Source organism: Xiphophorus couchianus, chromosome 23, assembly GCF_001444195.1.
Source record: "Xiphophorus couchianus chromosome 23, X_couchianus-1.0, whole genome shotgun sequence".
Lineage (NCBI taxonomy): Eukaryota > Metazoa > Chordata > Actinopteri > Cyprinodontiformes > Poeciliidae > Xiphophorus > Xiphophorus couchianus.
This window is the reverse complement of record NC_040250.1, coordinates 10,684,584-10,698,539: the sequence shown is the minus strand read 5'-3', so window position 1 is coordinate 10,698,539 and position 13,956 is coordinate 10,684,584. Positions and strand designations below refer to the sequence as shown.

Sequence of the window (13,956 nt, the reverse complement as noted above, 5' to 3'; positions counted from 1 at the left end):
CAAAATGCAGTCCTTGCAAGCTACTTTCCTGCAACTTTTGAATTCTCTTTTCAGCATGTCATCCAGTTCTGCAGAGGCCTGATAACGAGCAACATTTATTTTAAATAAATGTTGCAGGAGACTGGCTCTCAAAGACTGGTTAAGGCAAAAATATGGGCCCAGTATTATAAAATTGTTTTACTTAAAAAGTACAAAGCAGTTTAAAAAGTTATTATGCCCTGGTTTTTATGTAAAACCAACTTTTTTACATGAGGTTAAGATCTTTTAAAAATTATGATTTGCCTTGTTTTTTCCTCAGAGCTCTGAAGTGCTCAATTCAGGAATGCTGAATTCCCAGCAGATACTCTGTGTGCTCAAATAATCCTGTTTAAAGGCCATTTTTAGATAAGTGATAGTGATTCAGTGAGAGTTAAAACGTCTTCTTTTCTGTCTCCAACTCCTCTGAGTGAACGCCTCTGTTAAATAGCCACATATTTCTGAAAAGCTGGTCTTGGGTGAAAATGGGAGATGGTTATCAGCGTTGTTACTATCTAGGATTTGATGCCACCTTGGAGACCTGTAACATCTTAGAAAAGTAAAGGCCTTTTAAGAGATTTACTGCACATCGGTCACTGTCTCCAACATGGGGCGCATGTACGGGTGCGCTTCTGAACAAACTGCTGAGAACTGGGTACTACATAACTGTGACATTACTGGTTTGAAAGTGCAACACACCTCAGCTTATTCACAGTTTAATTACAAGGTGCTTGGTGTACCTTCATCACTGTTACTAGGAGAAAGTGAGGCCAAAATAGATTGACAAGTACATATGAAAATACTTAAAAGACAGAAAACCAAAAGGGTTTGTAGCAAACTTTGAGAAGCATTTAATTAATCATTCCTACCAAAATCGGAAACAAGATTTTTATTTATTTACTGGTAGAGATTTTAGTGATGGGATATATCTTTCAGTAAAAATATAGAAAAACCTAATAGAATATTTTACATTTCTAACATGAAAACCAGGTTTTTGTGTTAAATGTTGTGTTTAATTATAAATAATTGGAAGAATGCTGTGAAAACAGTGATTCATTCATTGTGAAAACAGTGATTCATTCATTGTGAAAACAGTGATTCATTCATTGTGAAAACAGTGATTCATTCATTGTGAAAACAGTGATGGCAGTATTATAATTTGTAATAATTTCCAGGCTCTTCAATTGACTTTTAATGTAATTCTTGCTCAACCAATCTCAATGGTAATCAAAAACAAGCAAGTCTTACAGCTTAGCAATAAAAACACTTTTTCTAAAGCATTAGTAAAAAATAATCACATGAAGTATGAAATAATACATATTTATTGCGAAAGATAAATAAAAGAATGAGAATGTTGATAACTAATAAGATAGTTAAACAAATATAACAAGAAGCAAACTGAAGTTGAATTGTAGAATTGAAATGGGAGCTTCTTTCTTTATGAACTATAGCTGTTGTCCCACTGTCTCCTATTCTTTCATTTTGAAATACAATTGATGCTTTATGTCATTGAGATGAGGTGTGTAATTTGCCTTTGAAGTAAAATCTAACAATCCATTAGAAAAGAGCAGGAAAGGACAGACTCACTGTTCTCATGCGCATTTAATAAATATGTGAAATGATCCAAATGTACAAACAAATAATCATAAATGTCTGATGGCTAATGAAGCTGAAGTTTTAATTTTGGGTAATCAATGGAAACACAAAGAAAAGCAGAAATTACAATTTGGATTGAAGCAGTCAGAGTAGGACAGTATTTGACACATCATCTTGGACAGCCCTGAGTGTTAGCTGACTTCCTTAATCATCCATTTAAACCAGTCAGTCTTCTTCAGGATACAATATGACATTAAATCCCTCAGGTTGCTAATGCTGTGTCTCATTTACTTCATTAGTTCTACTGGTCATTCCTCTGACATCCTGTCCCTGTGGTTTAAATAGTTTGTTTTAATATTTTATTTTCTCCTCTTTGCACACATAAAATATATCGGGGAGTGGTGGGTTAAAATACATTAGGATTAAACCTCAAGTCTACATTAGAGCTCATAATATTTGTATATTTCAATTTACATATTGACAGTTGGTTTTGTCAGAAGCTTGATTTAAATAATTTATTTGTTTGTGTTACAGAGAACATTGTACCTCTATATAAGATACTGTTGAGGAGGAATTAAAGCTAACTTTTTTTAAAAGCTGTATTACCTTATATTCTGCTGAAAGTGCAAATGCTTTTCTTTTTAAACACCTTGGAGTTAAATTGGAGAGGATATCTGGGTCGTCTATTTGTTTGATGTTTGTTGAAAGAGTAGAGCTGACATTGCTAGATCTAGATTTCACCAAGCCCAATCTGCTTTACTTTGATCTGTAAAGCTGCTTATTTATGCTGTAGAAAAACGCAATATTGTCCTACACAGAGAACAGGAGCAATATGTCTTTGCAAAGGAAGCTACATTTTGGTTATTAGGAATTATGCATCTTAAAAGCAAAATGCTTCTACATACAGTACCTTGTAGTTATTCATACCCCATGAACTTCACATGCCTTCACAGGACACACACACACACACACACACACACACACACACACACACACACACACACACACACACACACCAAATAACTTCATCACTGCATCATTTCAATTCCACTACCAGTAAAGAGCTAATTTGTGTTTGTATATCACATAAAATTGTACTAAGAAATATTTAAAATGCTGAAAATCTTTCATTGTAGTTTGAAGTAATAATTGCATCAAAAATTATGCAATTATTTTGTATGAATTCGGGTGAGGAGTACAGAGCAAACAGAAAAATGTAACAAATACAGTTGTTTGCATTGTTTTGCTAATCTTTTTAATGAGGAACAGGGAGTTGGTTAAACCACAAAACTTTAATAACTTAATTATTTCAAACAAACAGATTGTGTTTCATCCACTCCAGGATCATGTAATGCACAACACATGTAAATCTTTTTGCCTCTGACATGTTTTTAGTGTTGGATCATAGTAGCAGATGTAGAATCTAGTTTCAGAGCTCTGCAGACTATTAAAGCTGACTATGCTGCAGTCTTTATTTCTTCACCACAAACACACCATAAAAGTATTTTAGATGGAAATATTTACCCTAATTATTTTTTTAAATGCTTTCAACAACATGCTGCATTGTGGTCTGTTGTCAGTCTGATGCTCGAGGCAACCTCAAACTAATTTTGAAATAAATAAATAGTTGCTTTCTGCTAAAGATCTACATTTACCAGATAAAAAAAATACTGACAATATTTTATAATTTAAGTAAGAAATATTGTTAATACCTTGCAATATGTTCAAATAAACACATTCACTTATCTCAAACACTGTGGATAACACACACATCCAACCTGTTGTCTTTTAGCTAACACTGCATTACATTTAAATAGATTTCATCATTGGGAAAAACTTTCCACACACACATTTAAATGACATATATATATGTAGTTTAACATAATTGTCTTTAAATGTGTATCTAATATGAAATAAAATATTTATTTAGCAATAAATCACAAATTGTGTGATTTGTGAGCTTTATCACACTGACTTAAGAGTACAAATCAGTTAAACATTCCTGATGTGGGAAACTGTTTACCTATAAGGTGATGTGTCGTGGAAAAAACCTATTTCCAAGCACTGTTCAGGTAAAATCCTTCAATCAGGTTTATTCATGAATTGTGCACAACACAGAGAGCTCACAGGACAGTCAATAATGAAGCAAGTCTGAAACGGAAAGCTCTGCCAGGCAGAGCCAACACATGAGTTTTGTACAAAGGGATAAGGGATCCAAAGCATGGGAATCAGACTGGTTCCCATGCAGCTGGAGAAAAACAACGTCCAACCTTGTGCATGTAACCCAAACAGCTTTAACTTGATGGGAATATACAGAGCTTAGAATAAACATATAGCAATACAACTAGCAGGTGTGACCTAATTGTAATTTTTCCACATCATGATGCAATAACATATTAAGTATCCATAAGACCTTGAACTAAGGAGCTATAACCAGTTAATGTGTCTGTCTGCTTTGATCCATTTATTCCCATTAAATAACAAATTAATGCACAAAAAGAAAAATACCATATGCACCAATAAACCCAATTTTTATCCACAACTTAACATCTGTGTAGGCAAAGAGTGCATGAAGGTACTATTCCAGCTGACTTCATCAGGAACCATTCGACAATATCTGTGGTGAAGTGGATCATTAAGTTGGTGCATAGGGGTAACTGATCAGCTAATCCTGCAGTAATTTATGTGGCAGGTAGACTGACGACTTACTGAACCGTAGAACACAGCGATTACTGACACAGTTAATAGGCTAAGCCCACTGGTAGATTGAGACGATCTTATTGGAAATGTCAAATCAAGGAACTAATTTGCATTCATGATGTATGGTGCTGATAGCAGCATCTGCCCAGGCAACACAAAGTGACACACGTATAGCCAGACAAGAAGGATCTTTGATTTCAGTCATGGATTTTCATCCGACCGTCTGGCCTTCGAGTTTGCATAGGTTCCTTCTCTGTCAGGATTGGATATGCTAAATTACCCTATGTTATCACTGACTCAAAACACCCCTGTGGTTTAGGTAAAGGTCCAATTATTTGTTCCTCCCATTACACCCATAAACTAGAAATGTATTTAATTCAGACTTACATGATAGGTAGTGCATGATTATAAAATCTAAGAAAAATGATACACAGTTTTAGGATTTTTTGTTAATTCAAATCTAAAAAGTATTCTGTGCTTAAATACCAACAATCCCTCCCCCACTGTATTCATCCTTTATTGACGTCAAATCTGAAAATGTTTTAGGGTGTGTTGCTTCACATTCAGAGACTGAACTGTTTGCCCATTCTACAAAACACATCAGGCGCTAGAAGATTCTCAATTAAATTAAGTCTTGGCCAATTTAACACAAGAATATGCTATAATCTAAATCCTCGTGCTGCAAGGTGAGTCCTTGTGTCAGTCAAAAGTGCTTTGCAGCTTCAACTGGATTTTGTTCAGAGGTTTAAATTTAACTCCTTCCATCCATGTTCAACTCTGATCAGCTTCTACATCCTCACTGAAGAGCAACAAGCCCACAGTATGATACTGCCACCTCCATGCATTGTTGGTTTCCTTCTACATTTAGCATTTTGGTCACATCTCTGCACAGACGTTTCTTTCCTAAGTTTCACAAATTTTATTTAGGGGTATCAGAATAAATGGAGCTGAGTACAAATGTATGCTATACTTTTGGATTATTATTTGTAAAAAACATTTTAAAAAGTATGTTACCTTTTGCTTTGACCTCCCAATTATGGGCTACTTTGTGTAGGTCTATCACATAAAATACAAATACTTGATATTTGGAGCTGTAGCTTGACAAAATGTGAACATATTCAAAGGAGGTGATTTTTTTATCCAAGGCAATGTAAGTAGAGGAATGTCTCCGTGGAAATAACCACAGTGTAATCTTGGGGAAGATTTGTGTGAAACACAAATCTTTATACAAGGACATGGTAAGCAAAAATATAATATCTCAAGTAAACAAAAATATAACATGAAATTTCAATATTTGCTCAGCTTTAGATAGATCATGCCTAGGAATATGTTATGAGAATTATTTTTAGAATTGCAGGAGTGTGGGTAATGCACAAAGCTGCATTTCTTCAGCACCAGTAATCTTGACACAGGATCTGCTTATTGGATAGTTGGACATTTTAGTAGTAGTAACAATAAATAAAGTCAGCTTAATTTGTACCTTTCTGGTTAATAATTAACAGTACAGTCAATTAATGCCTTATTTGAATAAGTGGAATATTACTTTTTTGACTGTGGAGCTACAAAAAATAATGAAGACAAGTGTGGAAAGCTGGGGTCTAAGTGACAGAACCAAAACTACTCAAAATAGATTAAAACAAAACAAAGTCACAGCGAGAATTCACCAAGTCTAACAGACACTTTAAACGCCTCCTCATATTCTTAATCAGGAGAGAAATGTCTGACCATCAACCTTAACAATAAATGAAACTCGATGCAAGAAAATTCAGGAGATTTGAAATTGTAAAAATGTACTGCAAATTAAAAAGTGTGAGGTTCCAATTATCCAAAATAACTTTAGTAGTGAAAAATTATTTCTTGCTCTTTGAACTAAATAACTCACTATTAATCACAAGGAAAAAAGATATAAAGGCATTCTACATGTATTTATGCAAACCTCCATGATGAAGGATTGGTAACAGTTGCACTCAGGAGATTTAAATCTCATCTGTATGTTTTGCAAAAGTTTCAGACATACAGTGATCTTGCTAGTAATTTTCAACTTGTTGGCACCTGAGTGATGGATATATGGCAAGCTATTGTGTGATATATTGCTATGTCTTACAGAACCCAGTTATAACCAGTACAACTGGTTATAACTTGATAAAGTTATAAATGCCTGATAAAGTTACAAATGCACCACAGGATGTTAATTTTTTTTATATAAATGCCACTATTATTTGAATATATTTCACTTAATTAAGGTTTTTCTTTGACCTGTGTCATGCAAGACACGCTTACATCAAACTTTATTAAAATTATTCAAAGATATTTTACTGTGATGTAATAGTAATCTAATTTTCCCTTGATGTGCACAATCTTTACTGTTAGAGCTTCTTCTTGGCAAGAAGTAGTTTATTTGTGTGTGTTTATTATTTTAATGGTATTGACATTTTTTATGTCTTTTTGCAGGTTTTTTGACTTGTTCTGAAACTTGTTTTTTTTTTTTTCTTGTTTTACTTATTTTTATTAATAAATAACATTATATCAGTTTGGAGGATTTATGTAGATTTTGGAAATGATCAAATTTTAATGAAAGTATTTTACTCAATGCATTAATGCTTACCCTTAAAGCTGTGGTGGCTAATTGTCTCTGTGTTGAGCTATGCTGACTGCAAGAAACAGACCAGACATCTGAATTATTAATATCATAACAAATTTAAAGGAGTCATATAGTAAAGTCATAAATCTAAATATATCTACCTTTAATGAGCTGCTAAATAGTAAACAATGCTTTTCTGTAAACACAAATGCCAAATTTTATTTTAAACTCAGCAATAACTTAGTTACTTTTGTCTTTTGTATTAAATATTTGTACATGACACTTTAAATTCATTTCCTCTGTTTTAGGTCATGTTCGTATATTACAGTTACATTTTCCTGGTACTACGTTAAAATAAAGGTAGACATCATTGGTTGCTAGGGGGGCAGCTGAAGTAAATTCACAGATGGCTGAACCAGATTTTAGAAAGGGCATAGAGACGCAGGAACACAAGGGCTGCAAGGTTTTGGGAGCCCCAAAAATGTTTTTGTTGTTTTGTATGCATGCTGCAGTGCATACATGCTTGGATTTTTATGTAAATACTGTTATCCCTTTGAAAAGGAGTTTGAAAAGTCAAACAGCAGAAAGCTGAAAATAAATGCTCCATGTCATCTTTGAATTTAGTATTTTTCAGTCTCTGCATTGCATTGCCACATACAGGCCTGGCATATGTACCAAAATATTATGGGCTTATTGTCTTGTATAGGTAAAGTTTTTTTCTTCCGTATAAGTAACTTTTTAAAAAGATTTTTTTACAAAAGACAACTAGAATACTCATTTTGGAAAAAGTCAACTTCCATGTAAACAAGGCATGTAACACCTTGAAGTTGATGTGTTTCTAACTATCAATTTTGTTTGCATGCACAAAAGAGTCTTTCAACACAGGGTACCACATTGTCCCAAATCCAGCTTGGCAGATTGTACATGAGCAGGTATCAGGAGACAGAGCCAGCCTCCTTATACTTGAGTCATTTATAAAATGCCTTGATCAGGACCTATCTGATACCCAGGATACCATTAAGACATACCTAAAATTAAACAAACAAATAAATAAACTGATGAAGTTTTCAGGAATCAATAGTGCACCTCATTAAAGAGAGATTAGTGGAGAGGGTCTTTAAACTTTAAAGGCCTTTAAAGACCAACAAAGAACTGTATGTCTCTCTTTGAACTGTTGTTCAAAGCCATTATTCATTTCTCTTATTTGATTAGTAAAAGACTATAGCTGCCCAAACATACCCTATATAGGAAATAAAAACTATACATCGGAGTCACCACTCTTCTCACTCAGATTATTCCATGTGCATGTAAATGTGCATTTAGTAGAAACATTTAGTAGTAATATTTCTACTAAAGACCTTGCCTAAGAATTAACCCTTTTGCTCCTAGCCTCAAATGAAGATGATACAGTGAAACTTAAATAAAATAAATGAATGATACAAAAATTATTATTTCTTATACAAGTCCACTTTGGATAATTTCAAAGACATAACAAATCCATTCATTTTGTCTGTAAGTTTAGTCCTTAAAAAGCCAAATGGACATTTTTTTCAGAATAATTATGGATAAATTACTCTCTGTTAGTGCATAATGCAATTAAATCAAAGAGAATAGTATATTCAAGTTTTGCCAATGTTAAAGTTTTTTGAAATTGCATGAAAAAAGGTGGATAAAACCAGTAATTTTATAAGACACGTGTTAAGAATATATAATTTACTGTTCTTGTATAAAAATGAATCATCACACCAGTACTGCAGGATTTTTTTTGTTGTTGACCTAAAGCCAATAGGATGTGGTGATTCAGTGCTCCACAAAGTTTAAAATCTCTAATATATTCCAGCTTTTAAAGATGAGCAGCACACATTACATTTTCTGCATGTTGTATGAGAGCAGTGGCATAATCACTGCAAGATTTGCTCATTTTCACAATAAGCTGGTGGCTTATTTAACAAATTGTTCAGCATCTCCATAGAAAGGGATCATATTTGATCCCTTAAAAGGCTTTTCACATTTTCTGTTTTCATCTTCCTAAGTTAATCTTATTGTTTTACTTTGGACCTCAAATATCCTAATCCATTTGCTCTCTGCTATGATTTCTTTTCCTCTGAAACAGCTCTGCTAGACGTTTTACTGGCTGGAACTGACTGTTTGGTGGCTGGAGACTCGTGCTCCAGTGATGAGACTTGTAGTCCGCGCCTACGTACTCTGCGGCAGTGTGTGGCCGGCAACGGCAGCATGAAGCTGGGCCCCGGTGCCAGAAGCCAGTGTGCCAACGCAGTGTCCGCCCTCCTGTCCAGCCCATTACGCGGCTGCCAGTGCAAACGAGGGATGAAGAAGGAAAAGAACTGCCTCAGCATCTACTGGAGTCTTCATCAGTCCATCATTCATGGTCTGTAATTTTTTTCATTTTAGAAAGAATGTTTTAATAAATCAAAGACACAGTGACTGACCAAGTTATAAATGATTAATTTATGAATTCATCCTTTGGGATCTTTCAGTGACTAAATATAAACATATTTATTTTCTACCTTTTTGCTTCATTCTCTGATCATTAATTTAGGCCATCTGTTATTCTTTCAGGACTCAACCTTGTGGAGAGTTATCCCTACGAGACAGTGCAGAGGGATTATGATTATGTTCGCTTGGCTTCTATTACAGCAGGTTAGCTAGCTTCCTCTTATTACCTTTCCCCCTGTTGTTTATAGCATTTCATCCTTCAAAGATATTTTGTTGTGGGAATAAGGCACATAATCCACTGACTTCCCTGGAAACATGCCTAAGACAAACAGAGATCTCTTGCAGTCATGTAAGAAAATGTCTAAATATTTGTATAACTTCCAAAATCAAAGTTATTTGTTTGGCTTGTGAGTATTTTTGGATACAAAGCTCCTTTATATTCCAGGCTCGAAAAAAACATAATAATCTTTGTGTGTTACAGCATGCTAATGGGGAATTTTGAAGTTTGATCTAAACATTTTAGATGCTATGTGTTTTTACCGTTTGAGACATAAGTTTGATGGTTTCACACAAATTTTTCATCCAGTAAAACAGTTTTGTCCGCGTGACATTGTCTTGTCGATTTAATTGAATAAAAGTTCCTTTTCAGGAGCAATTCATTCCTATGAAATAATAAGATTTTTTATAAAAAAAATCTCTGGAGTTTTTGAAACTCAAAAGTACAGGACAAGCATGATAAACTTGACTTTTTTTTAAGTCAAACTCAATGGGAAAAATCCCAGAAAAAGCACTGAAGGAAGATAGCAATTGAGGAGGATTTTTTTATAACTCTTGGTGAAAATAAATCAGAAAGTGCTTCTGATTTACTTTCAGTGTCAGTTTATGTTTTGTTAAGGTTGTCCATACTTGTCTTATTTTTATCCTGCCCATATACATTGTGCAGATTAAATTTCACAACAAAGGTGGGAAACGTTTTGAAATAATTTTATTGTGGTCCCATATATATCTCAGCACTATCTGAAAGAGTCTTGGATGGCTGTGGTTTTTCTTCTGTTAATGAAAGTTCACATGAACATATTTAGGTCAAGGAAAATATCTCAGCACAAATGATGAGTAATTTGAGTAGCTGCCACAGGTCGTACTTATTTACATAAACACAAACGTTTCTTGATATATTGCTATTACTTTTCCACTGACTTCTTGACTTTGAGCTTGCGTTCATCCACAGACTCGGACGTTGGCATGACAACTGTGAATCGGTGCCTGGATGCAGCCAAGGCTTGCAACGTGGACGACTTGTGCCAGAAGCTGCGCACTGAATACGTCTCAGCTTGCATCAAACCTACTGCCAAGTCTGGCTTGTGCAACCGGCCCAAATGCAACAAGGCCCTACGCAGGTTTTTTGACCGGGTTCCTGCCGACTACACGCATGAGCTTCTCTTCTGCCCCTGTACGGACACGGCGTGCGCAGAGCGTCGGAGGCAGACCATTGTGCCAAGCTGTTCCTATGAAAGTGGGGAAAGACCTAATTGCATTGCACAGAAGAAGATGTGTGATGCAGACTATGTTTGCAGGTTAGAGCAGAGCAAAATTGGAGCATTTTATTGTTTTGCATAGATTTTAGGCTGTAATAGAATTGCAATTCCCAGCTGTTTTTAGTAAGCGGTAAATGAATAAAGAGTAATTCATTCAGCAGAATGGATAACTATTTTACCTTGAAGCTTTCTGCCACCATTGCATTAACCACCCCACAGAAAGACTGTGGGGTGGAATAACCTGTTAAATATTTAGTTCAGACAGAGAAGCAGATGGATCAGAGTTATTGCTCATTGCTATCTCCTGTGCATGGCCATTATTTTTCCTCAGCCCCATTACACTCACAGGGCTTTACTAATGATCCCAGGTCTGGGGGATGAAATATATTATTCTTTCTATCACTTTCTGTCTACAGTTCAGTAGTTTCAGTCTCTTTAGCATTGCAAATAATATATCTTTCATGTCATGTTAATTAAAGATAGAGCGACATAATTCATTTAAAAAACTGGAAAGATTCTGCATAAACTTTACAAGTTTCTGTCATGTTCCTGCTGACTTGTGCCCTTGTTGTGCTTTTGCAGGTCTCGTCTGGCACAGTTTCAGTTTGACTGCGAACCCTCAAAAACATCTGCCAGTGGCTGCAAGGAGGGGAACTATGGAGCGTGTCTCCTCGCCTACACAGGGCTTATAGGTGGGCAGACATGTTACTCAGAGAAGGAAATCATGTGCAAAACGAAGCGATATAAGAAATGCTGCAGGAGAAAATGGTGATGTGTGAATGGAGGTGTGCACCATATGTCGTGTGAGAGATGGAAAGAGGCAAACAGATAGGAATGAGCAGAAGCTTGCTTGAAGAATAATCAATGTACACAAAACACATTAAGAGTGAGTGGGAGACTTGATAAAATAAAAAAAAAACTAAAACAAAACAAAAGTTCACGGTGAGCATATATATACATATGTTGAAAGGTCTTTTATATAATGTAAGGTGCAATCTCTTTTATAAGACTCTGTGAAAAAAAAGAATGACTGCCTCATTTCCTACACTGACCTAATGCATTTCAATAACTTTAAATAGTGCCCCTTAGCAGAAACACTCACTTGGCATTTTCAATCCTGCCTTGTGTGGAAACCCACCTCCACCATGCTGATTAAAAACACAACCAAGACTTAAAATGGTAGAATTATAGTATTAAACCAGTGCACACTCTCTCAGACTTCTAATAATACAATGTCATTATCTCCTCACAACAGAACAGGAAAAGCAGTGTCCATTAATGTTTAGAAATGCAGTGTAACAATTCTGAGAATAATGAATATTTAATACTAATCGAACTCTGGTGCTGTCTGTCTGCAGGAAGCACCATAACTCCCAACTATGTTGACAACTCTACATCCAACGTGGCTCCATGGTGCTCCTGCTCACCAAGTGGAAGCACGAGGGATGAATGCAATCACTTCCTGGGATTTTTCACAGACAACAGCTGTCTCCGTGAGTCCATAGCAACTGAACCAGCTGATTCTCACTCCCAACTCATCATATATTGACGCATGGGACGGTACGTCCTCGTCACATGTTGACGCGCAGGGTACCCCTTTCGCGTCAATATGTGACGCAAGGTGTTTTACACTATGCCTTACCGTAATTTTTGCCCTAAACCTAACCAAATCGTTGGGTTTTGAAGGTTCGGCAGCGGTTACGAGAACCCTTAGTGTCAAAAATCCACGTAAAACATGTGACCTGCCCAAATCGTCAACATGTGACGCTAAAGGACCCTGCCCAAGTCGTCAACTTTTGACGCGAAGGGGGTACCCTTCACGTCAATATGTGACGCATGGTCAGAAATTGTCCTAACTCGTCAATATATGACGAGTTGGGAGTGAGAATGTGTTGACTGAACACGTTTAGCATCTATCTAGAGTGCTTTGGAAACTTTTTCATCACAACCACAAATTACATTGGGTTTTTAGGGACTTTATGTGAAAGTCTTACATAAAGTAAGGCTACACTCTGACAGTGTCCAGACCTAAAATCAGTTAAAATTATTGTCACAGATGTTTTCCTTCCGATTTGACTGAGCTTGAGGTGTTTTACAATGAAACAGGCAAAGATTTCCATCTGGAGATGTTCAAAGTCAGTAGAAAGTAAGACTGCAGCTGCGATCTCAGCAAAAAGTGGTTCTACAAAGAACTGACTGTGGAGGGATGTGAACATATGTATACATGTAAATGGCAGGCTTTTCAGATTTCGATCTTTTTGACCTCTATTGTCTGTCATAATGTGTACTTCTAATATGACAAAATTGAAAAAGACATTATTAGGGTGTGAAAACATTTTAAGAATCTATACTCTCATTTTGTCTATTTTGGTGAGAAATGAGACTACATATACATTCAATAGATTAGAATATTATAGAAAAGCCTATATATTTCTGGAAGTGTATTAATTATACACACATAGATGTTTGAAAACCTTTTATGATTATGTTCCACTTACAGGTTTTTTTCAGCATTTTCTTTCAATCATAAACAGCTTAGTTCTGTCATGAATTGTAGAAATTTAGCACATGGCTTATTTCTGTTTTGTTCTGACTCTTGCTGTTTATTTTCTGGCCTCAGGCCCTGGTTGTTAAACCCCTTTGGCTTTAACTGACTGTACCTAATTAGACACAAAAGTCAACAAAGTGAATGGCATAGGATATATTTTGATGAAAAATGTTGTAGAACAACCCTGAACTGATTTAAATATGCAGCAGGTTTCTTAACTGCAACTTCATGGTTATAAAATATTTGACAAGCTTCAGTTTTTCCACACTCAGAAGACCTTGAATCTGAAGTTGAAGCTCTCCTCACAAACTTTGCGGTAATGGAACTCCATTGTAAGCTCTCTGCAGTCATACTGAATGACTTCCTGAGCTTTTTGTGACTTGTGCAAAGTTAGTCAGACATTTTTCCACAAATAATATTACAGAAACACTATTATTTCAACCCTGTTGGACATCTGCTGCTGATCATTGCATAATTAGCCCTTCAACAATAACTGCTAAAGTAACCAAAATCTAAATTGTATT

At 35.6% G+C, this 13,956-nt stretch overlaps 1 protein-coding gene across 1 annotated transcript in view; it reads left to right on the top strand.

Annotated features, from left to right (window-relative positions):
- Window positions 1-13,956, top strand: part of gfra4b (GDNF family receptor alpha 4b) — a 48,972-nt gene that overhangs the window by 27,551 nt on the left and 7,465 nt on the right. The window contains exons 2-6 of the mRNA XM_028008056.1: window positions 9,006-9,281; window positions 9,473-9,553; window positions 10,578-10,923; window positions 11,467-11,576; window positions 12,243-12,377. Coding sequence (XP_027863857.1) covers window positions 9,006-9,281; window positions 9,473-9,553; window positions 10,578-10,923; window positions 11,467-11,576; window positions 12,243-12,377 — 948 coding nt within the window. The remainder of the gene's footprint in view (window positions 1-9,005; window positions 9,282-9,472; window positions 9,554-10,577; window positions 10,924-11,466; window positions 11,577-12,242; window positions 12,378-13,956) is intronic.